Genomic DNA, 9,606 nt, shown 5'->3' with positions numbered 1-9,606 from the left:
GAAATGTAGACGAAATCAAAAACTAATTGCACAGTTTTGTTGTACTTTACGAGACGAATCTTTTGAGCCTAATTAGTCAATATTTGGACAATAATTCACAAATACAAACGAAACGCTACAGTGTCGCATTTATGGCAAAATGCCAATTTGGCACCTCCCAACTTCCCAAGTAAACAAGGGCAACCCAAAAGGGACTGGTTGAGAATTTGACATGTGCATCATTTTTAATGGAAATTAGTGTGCGTATACATGGGGGTTCACCAATCATAGGAGTTCTCCCCTTTTGCGCGGAAACAAATCCGAGCCACCTCCCTCCGCCTTTTCGGCCGTCCGTGACGAGGAAATTTAGCAGGGAGAGGCGGCATGGATGATCGGAGGATCCGGGTTTCCTTCTCCGACCCTGACGCAACCGATTCCGACTCCGGCGACGATCCAACTTCCGGCGCCCGTGCAACCACGAAATCAGCCGGCAAGACCGAGATCGTAATCTTGTACGGCAATAGCAGCACCAGCGCCATGAAGAACCCTGTTGCTGGGTGTAGTCGATCGAATGCAGTAGGGTCGTCGTCAGCGTTGGCTGCTCCGGCGAGCATTGGGAAGCGCGCCTTCATGTCGGCCCCGACGAGGCGGTATCGCGGCGTGTACGAGCGGCAGCCCGGCCGGTGGGCGGCGGAGTTCCGGAGCCACCGGCTCAAGGTCCGGCACTGGGTCGGCACGTTCGCCACCGAGGAGGAGGCCAAGGCTGCCTACGACGCCATCGAGAGGGAGTTCATCTCGTCGCCGCGCTGTGGCCGGCAGCAGCCGGCGTCGGAGCGCGCTGGCAATGGCGGTGGCGTTCGCAGAGCGTCGCATCCACCGCCAGATGACAATCGACAGATTGTACTGGCTCTGACGACGGCGACGACTAGGATGCTTCTGCCGCCGGCGGGTGCGACGACCGTGTCCGTTTCTGTTCCGTCCGCGCCATGCGTCTCCTCCTCGACCTCGGCGTCGCCGCCGACGCCTTTCCAGGATGCGCAACTGCACGACGATGCGCCGCCGAGTGTTCACTCGTTCTGGGCGGACGAGCCTGCCGACGAGGATCTCGTAGGGCTTGCAGATCTTGCGCACCTGCCACTGCCATTGCCCTTCTCGGGTGCCAACATGGACTTTGATCCGGCTGATTTGTCACTGTTTGATAATGGATTCTTGTGACGAACGGTGTGCACCGACAATGTTTCGATCGAGATGAGGAGTAAATAAATACTTCGATCCGTTCGCAATCCTTTCGATCAAATCTGTACAATTTAACGACACGAAGCTCACTAGTAGATGCAATGCAAGCAATTCTGCCCCTATCGATCATCCGTCAGTTGGATTCGCTATCTAATATTTCTTCTTTCTTTTTTTTTGGGGGAAGAATCTCACCCCAATTCCTTGATGAATTGAAATCTGGAAGGTAAAATTTCAACATAACATGGTCTTGCAAATCTTCTCCTTTATTCTGGGCTTTATGATCGAATTCACAGTTGCTTGATACATATGTTTGGTGACTTAACACACATACTATATCCTGATGATAGTGAACATAGTTACTAACTACAAGTTAAATCACAAGTTATTGACGACCATCAATGAGGAGACGGCGGCGGTGATGATCCGGCGAGGCGGCGGCTGGAACTAGAAGAGCGGGCCGGGGCAGTCGAAGGAAATCTCGCATCCATCGATGGGCGTGAGCGTGATGGAGTGCCTGACGGAGTTCATGAAGGCCGGGAGCCGGGCGGTGGCCTGGCACACGCACGAGTTGTCGAGGCCCATGAGGCGGCGGCAGCACGCCGTGTCGCGGGGGTCCTCCTCTCCCCCCTCCTCGCTGTGCCGGTGCTGGTGCTGGTGCCGGTGCCGCGACGACCGCCGGCTTCTCCCGCTCCCGCCGCTCTCGTTGTTGTCTTCGTCGTCGTCGCTCCGGTGCTGCTGCTCGACGACGGCAGTCTCGTTGAGCTGCTGCTCGACGACGGCGGTCTCGTTGAGCTGCTGCTGCAGCCGCGGCAGCACCCCGCGCCGCACCCCGGGGCCGCCCGGGATGAAGTTGCGCATGCTGCACGCCTCGTTGGCCAGGTTGAACTGCGACCGGCAGAACACCTGGGCGGTTGCCGGCTGGGGCGCTCGCAGGAGGAGGGCGACCGACACCAGGAGAGCTAAGGCCAGTGCCTTCTTCTCCATGCTTCCTCTTTTCTGTGTGCGCGTGCTCCTGTGTCCTTTGTGCTTGATTTGGCCTGAGTTGGGCAACGAGTGGTTGGTGGTGATGACGATGAGGTAGTGATCGATCACGCCGTGCTTAAATAGTGATCGACGCACGTCGTGGTAGCTCAGGTTATCTACTTCTCTTTAGTGCATCTGTTGGAGGAAGTTTTTGCAATTTTGGGTGGCCACTGAGAAGGCATGCTGGTAGCTAGAGGTTAGGTGTGTGAGTTTTTTTTTGTCGACACGTGTAGAGAGGGTAAATCTCAAGCAAGATACTAATTAAGCTTTAGGTATCACATAACAGAGTTGTGACTCTGTTGTTGTGTGTAAAATTTTGTTGTCGAGCACTGGGAATCTGCAGTGTGTTATGCCGTGGGTTAATTCTTGTTAACCTGTCTACCTTTCATTGTACCTTGTGTAGTGTCTTACTCTCTCAGGTAGTGATACTTATCTGCAGGCCCCCATTAATCTTTGGAAACATTAAAAGCAGGTTAGTTGAGGCTGGTTGTTTTGATGCTAATGATGAGAAAAGTTTACAATTCTTACAATGCCTGCACTCGTTTATTATAGTGAATTCACTGAAATTTTACTAATCTTATCATTTTTGCTGGTGTCCGGAAAAAATATTTTTAGTCAATCTTTTTGAAAAACATGGATTAAGATATGGTTATACAGGTTGGATAATGATTTAGGAACGATTAGCAACTTGAACCGTAGTGGTTAAATCTCTCCCTTCACTACCGGATACAGTAACTTTGCCGAGTGCCCCAGGCACTCGGCGAAGGGCCAAATACACTCGGCAAAGGGTTTGCCGAGTGTAACACTCGGCGAACCTTACTCGGCAAAGTTTTTCTCGGCAAACAGTGTGTTTGCCGAGTGTCAACCATCGGGCACTCGGCAAAGCCTTTGCCGAGTGCTACAATACACTCGGCAAAATATGACACTCGGTACAAAGACGTTGACGGGCTGTCACGGCGACGGAAGCTTTGCCGAGTGTCTGACGGCCGACACTCGGCGAAGTCGAAATCTTTGCCGAGTGTTTCCTTAATTACACTCGGCGAAGTTGTCATCTTTGCCGAGTGTTTTCTTAATTACACTCGGCAAAGTTTCCATCTTTGCCGAGTGTATTTAAGAAAACACTCGGCAAAGATGCCCGGCCCGCCATTTTTTTACGCCCCCTTTGCCGTGTGTTTCCCTAAATACACTCGGCGAAGTTTCCATCTTTGCCGAGTGTATTTAAGAAAACACTCGGCAAAGATGCCCGGCCCGCCATTTTTTTACGGCCCCTTCGCCGAGTGTTTTTTTGAAAACACTCAAGCAAATGGCCTGTGTCCAACTCGTTTATTACCCTCCGGCACTCGGCAAACAAGCAATTTCGCCAAATTTTTTGACCCCTTTGCCGAGTGTTCGAAGAATACACTCGGCAAACCCGTCTACTACTTCCAGAAATGGCCTCTTTGCCGAGTGTCGGCAAAGTGTCCTAATTCCTGCTACAAAATAGAAATGTTACGTATAAAGGACCCCTCTCAAAAAACAACCACAGATACACAGGCATATTAATGGCAGCACAAGCATATAAATTGCACCACAGGATTCACAAGCACACAAATAGCATTCATAAGTTCTCGTCTAAATAAGTAATTCACAAGTTTTGCATCACACACACAGAAATGACAAGTCACTGAGGAGGATGAGGAGGACGTGCAGGTGTCCAGTGCCCCCAGGAAGATTCTGCATTGGACGCCGCCGATTGATTCTGCACAAATGTAGGTAAAGAGATTTCATAGTCTAAACAAGTAATTCTAGTGGAAGTAAGTCTAGATTGATTGTAAGGTTGAGATTGACTCACAGGAGTAGCTGCAGGAGGTGGTGGAGGTGGCGGGAAGAGGTTCGGTGGCATAGGTGGTGGAGTTTGACCTAAACTGTGGAACACACTCTGCATGTATTGGAACATCTGCTCCGTCCTCTGCCTTTCAAGCTGCCGATCCGCCTCGATCCTCGCCTCTAGTTCCTCTCGGCGCTTCCGTTCTACCTCCACCTGGGCCTACAATATTTCATCCCAACCACTTATTGTCAAGCAAAAGGTAAGTACAAAATGAATGAAAAATTAAAGAAACACAACTAACCTGCAGAGCCTGCATCTGTAGCTGTGCAGCGGTAGGCCGTGGCCGTATCGCGGGGCTCGAGTCCGTGCTCCTTGCTCGGATCTGGGAGAGAGTGGGAGTACTGGCAGTGTCGATCACGCTATCTCCAATCCAATACCTGCCATGCTTCTTCCCTCCTCCTACCCTCATCACTATTTCAGGATCGATATCCTGAGAGCTCGGATCGAACTCTGGCCCGTGAACCTCCCTCGCCATGGCTGTGTACTCGGTGACGCGGCTGTGGATGCTGGGATGGCTGTACGCCTCGGGCGGGTCCTCCGGGTTGAAGTCGATGTCTGCCGTGGCCTTGCCCTTTTTGGACATAACCCATGCCTTGAACCGGGAGCACTCCTGACCATCATGTGATGAAGTCTGCGGAAAAAATGTAAAATGATTACAAAATATGCAGTATTATGTCTGAGAAAACAGAAATGAATTCACGTACCCATTTTTCCTTGTACTCATCAAGGCTCAGACTGCCTTGATGGTGTGATGCATATGGCATCTGCAGACGCCGCTCCCGGCAGGCATTGTGGTTCTCCAACCACCCAGGCTGCAACCACACGTCCACCATTTTTTCCCAGCACCGGGTAAAGGATCGGCACCACCACGGAGGCACCTATATGAAGTGTATGACATATAAATAACGGAATTAAGCGTAATTAATCTCTCAAATAGTAAATATAGTCTTTATGTACGTACCGCCATGAATTCTTCCTTGGTCAGGTTCATTGTCCTGGCCTCTTCTTTTTTGATCCTCATCCTTTTGTATTCAGCATAAAAGTCGATGATGGCCTGAACGCGCGCCTCGTAGTGCATGTCCTTAACAAGCTTCTTAGCGGCTTGTTCAATCACGGAGGCCGCCCTAGCCTCGAAGCCCTCCTGACATCTATAAAAGTCCTGCGTATAGACGGCAAGCATACAATTATTATATCAAGAATGTATTAAGCAATGTAGTGCTGCGAAGACTTACCCACAGCTCAGCCTTCACCCGCTCCGCCTTATTCGCAAACTGCCTGTGGTCACGATCACCGACGTCGGCGGCAGCGACGTAGTGGTCCCACGTGTAGGCCGGCTCCTCCTGTCCGGCGAAGACCACTAGACCGGGGAAGTGTAGCCTACACAAAAGACCGACGATGCCGTTGACCTTGCGGTTGTGGGCACCCCCACTGAGCTTAGTCCAACTCCTGCACAAGTGATTAATATGTGAGTTTGAACATATCAAAAGTATAGAGAATATGTGAAGAAACTTACTTTGCCCCAGCGGGTTGAATCAGGGGGCGTAAATGATCAGGGATGGGTCGCCTCGGGAGGGACGAGGGACCTCGCAACCAAATCTTGGACTGCTCCTCCCCTCCCTCCTCCCCTGCCTCCTCCCCCTCCTCCCTCTGCTGCTCCTGCTCCTCCTGTACCTCCGCCTCGTCACTAGAGGCGTGCGCGGAGGGTACCTCCTCCTCCTCCTCCTCCGACGACGACGAAGGCACAGGCGACGGGGCCCTCACCCCTTTACCCTTTCCTCGACCCCTGCCCCGACCCCTGCCTCTAGCCAAGACCTGTGCCCCCACTGCTTCCTCCACGGGTGCGTCACCCCTGCCTCCACCCCTCCCTCGACGCCTTCCTCGACCTCTCGATGCGTCTGACCGTGTACCTGACCCGGAAGCTGCAGCTTTTAATTTTTCGTAAAGCGCAGCAATCTTCCTCGTACCGCCCACCATTGTTCAATCACCTGCATTTGCCAAGAGTAAACCAATCAGCACATATATAAATAAAACATAATTTCAAAAATAACATGGTATGACAAATAATAAATAAATTGCCACGATCCATACATGTCTTAGAAATAATCGTCATGATCGGGATTAGCTGGATCATAAGTCTCATCGTCACTGTCACGCGTGTCAAACAAATCATTCTCGTGCTCCGAAGTTTCAGCGTCATCATCAATGTCCTGTCCTAACTGTAACCGCTGAAGTAATTCTAACTCCTTCATATTATGAACCTCCTCTCCAGCGTCATCGTCAACAACCCTTTCATTGTCTACTTCCATTGCGAAAGCGTCGGTTAAATCAATCTCAAAAATCCCTTCGAGCCCATCTTCTTGGAAAAAATCTCCGTCATATGTGTTGGGGTTAATGTTATAATCTTCATTATTTGGTACAGGTACTTTACCGTGTGGCGATACCTTGTACACAACATCCCAACCCTTCAGACGATCGTCAGTTTGGCACGGGTATGACAAATAATAAACTTGCGTGGCCTGTTGAGCCACAATATAGACATCGTCTCCTTGCAAGACGGATGATTGCCGAATTTCGACTAACCCAAGATTAGGTGCCCGTCTCACGACTGATGGATCAAACCAATGGCATTTGAATATGACTGGATTAATAACTTTGCAACCATGAAAAGTTAGTTCGTATATTTCTTCAATTCTTCCGTAGTACTCGACACCATCAGAGCCTAGCGTGAATACTCCGGTATTTGTCGTTCTTCGATTGGGCCGACTCTGCTCATGGCTTGTTGTGTGAAAACGATAACCATTTACGTCATAACCGGTAAAAGATCTGACCCTGTAGGCACAGCCATCGGCAACCTGTCTAACCTCAACATTTATAGACGAATCGGTTTGAGCCTGCAAGTTGAAGTAGGGTGGTTCGTTATATTATTCGCATGTACGGCAAACTTGGAACGTGGTAATCATGAACGAGCGAAATTGGATTGTACCTTATATTTGAACCAAGAAATAAAATCGGGCATTCCATTACCCGCACCCTTTTGAAGAAGGGTCTCGGCTTCGTGCGGGGTAGGTTCCCTTGAATTACGCCAGAATTTACGATGAAATTCCCTGTACCAACGAGAAACATGAGAGTTGATCGCAGAATAGTGATTAATTGAGAACAAACTAGTTTGTTGACAACTTACAGTATGTACGGCTCCACCTCGACAAGGTTGGTCAATACATACAGCATGATAGTGCGCCACTCTTTATGTTTCAATTTCTTCCGTGTCGCACCACTTGCACTTCCAAGTTGTCCTCGAAAAAGGCTAAGGCTTGATTCAACTTCTGAGTCATTATAACGAGCGGGTGGATTGTGCACGCTAGGAAGGTTGTCAGCATAGTATTTGGTTGTGAAGTTTGACACCTCCTCCAGAATGTATGCCTCTGCAATGGATGCTTCAATTTTGCATTTATTTTTACATTTAGTTCGAAGAACCTTTTGACATCTCTCAATTGAATAGCACCAACGACCCTGCACATTAACGTTTGGAACCATTCTAATACCTCCCTCTTTTGGGCCCTCGTCAGGACAAAATCGGCCTTAGGCTTTCTCCACGACTTGCCGGCTCTAGGAGGCATCATGTCTAGCTTTGGTCTGTTGCATAACCTTGCTTGATCCACTCTAGCCTTGACGTTATCCTTTGTCTTGTCAGGAATGTCCATGATTGTACCAAAAATTGCCTCAGCGATGTTCTTTTCAGTGTGCATAACATCAATATTATGTGGGAGAAGAAGATCGTCAAAATAGGGGAGATTCCACAAGCAAGACTTCTGAGTCCAAGCATGTTGCTCGCCATATCCCACAAACCCACCTTCATGATTATTGACCTCAAGAGCGTCTATCTGAGCACGAACCAAGGCTAAGGTCAACATCTGCGGTGGGGGCTCATTAACTACGACATCTTTCGTAAAATTTCTAATATCTGTTCTGAAAGGATGGTCAGGAGGAAGGAATTGTCGATGTTTGTCGAATGAAGAATACTTGCCACCCTTGGTCAACCAAGTGAACTTCACTGAAGCCTTGCATACTGGGCAGGGGAACTTCCCGTGAACACACCAGCCACAGAAAATACCATATGCCGGCAAGTCATGCAGGGAATAGTGGTACCAAATATGCATCTTGAAGTTTGTCCGTGTAGCCCGGTCGTATGTCCATACCCCTTCCTCCCATGCACGGACCAAATCATCTATCAGAGGCTCCATGTACACACTCATATTATTCCCTGGGTGTTCTGGAATTATCAACGATAAAAATATGTTTTGTCGCTGAAAGATGACACCAGGGGGGAGATTCAAGGGGATAACAAACATAGGCCAACATGTGTACGGGGCAGCCGCCATTCCATACGGATTGAACCCATCTGTTGCGAGCGCAACACGTACATTACGAGCCTCTCGAGCTTTCTCATCATAAATGGCATCAAACTTTGTCCAGGCTTCACCATCGGATGGATGTACCAGCTTGTCAGCATTGTATCGACGTCCGTTTTTATGCCATGTCATTTGTTTCGCGGATTCTTCACACATGTACAGCCGTTGGATCCTCGGTATGAAGGGAAGGTACCGTAGAATCTTCACAGGGATTGCAAGCTGCTTCTTCTGACCGTCACCAGAGTCTACCTCCAGGAATCTAGATGATTTGCACTTCACACAGTACTTGGCTTCCGCATATTCTTTCCTAAATAAGATGCATCCCTTCGGGCAAGCATGTATCTGCTCGTATGGCATCTTAAGTGCACGAAGAAGTTTTTGTGCCTCATACATAGACTTTGGTAAGATATGACCCTCCGGGAGCAGGCTCCCAAAAACTGTCAACATAATATCGAAGGCGTCTCGACTCAAGCTAAACTGGGACTTCACGGCCATTAGACGTGCAATGGCATCCAGTTGAGAGACCTTGGTATGCCCGTGAAGGGGTTGTTGTGCCGCAGACAACATGTCGTAATACGCCTTTGCGGTAGCCTCGGGCTCCTCCTCCCTATGAGCTTCATGATAGTCATCTAACATGTCTCCCACCCCGGCGTCATCATCATATTGCTCGATACGTTGTCTGATGACCTCGTCCCTCCCACGATCGACCTCACCATGGTAGATCCATATGGTATAGTCTAACGTAAATCCGTGCCTAACAAGATGTTTACCCATTCCTAACTTGGTTTGCCGACGCATGTTTCCACATTTGCTACACGGACACCAAGTTTCTCTTCCTCCTTTGATCCTTGCAAATGCCCGTTCCAAGAAAGCATCGGTCTTGTTTATCCATTCATCAGTCAACGAATTCTGGCTAGATCGGCCCGTGTACATCCACTGACGATCCTCCATCCTCTACCATACCAGCAAATAATATAAACACTCAAGTTGCATCTACACGTTCCTATATTGTCTATTAGGTAAAGATAGGTCCTAATCCCACACGAGGATGTGTAGGTGGGATTAGTTTCCATGGTCTACTCCGACCCGAGA

At 49.3% G+C, this 9,606-nt stretch overlaps 2 protein-coding genes across 2 annotated transcripts; one reads left to right on the top strand and one right to left on the bottom strand.

The window, feature by feature from the left end:
* Positions 1-363: 363 nt before the first annotated feature.
* On the top strand, positions 364-1,194 carry LOC101780051 (dehydration-responsive element-binding protein 1E). Its single transcript, XM_004974591.1, has one exon. It carries the CDS (start codon positions 364-366, stop codon positions 1,192-1,194), a length of 831 nt encoding a protein of 276 aa, XP_004974648.1.
* Positions 1,195-1,463: 269 nt separating this feature from the next.
* Positions 1,464-2,273, bottom strand: LOC101773007. The gene has a single exon (XM_004973230.1). The coding sequence runs from the start codon at positions 2,197-2,199 to the stop codon at positions 1,660-1,662; it is 540 nt and encodes a 179-aa protein (XP_004973287.1). The 5' UTR covers positions 2,200-2,273; the 3' UTR covers positions 1,464-1,659.
* Positions 2,274-9,606: the final 7,333 nt, after the last annotated feature.

This window comes from Setaria italica, chromosome VI (genome assembly GCF_000263155.2).
Source record: "Setaria italica strain Yugu1 chromosome VI, Setaria_italica_v2.0, whole genome shotgun sequence".
Classification (NCBI taxonomy): domain Eukaryota; kingdom Viridiplantae; phylum Streptophyta; class Magnoliopsida; order Poales; family Poaceae; genus Setaria; species Setaria italica.
This window is presented reverse-complemented; position numbering and strand designations above follow the sequence as displayed.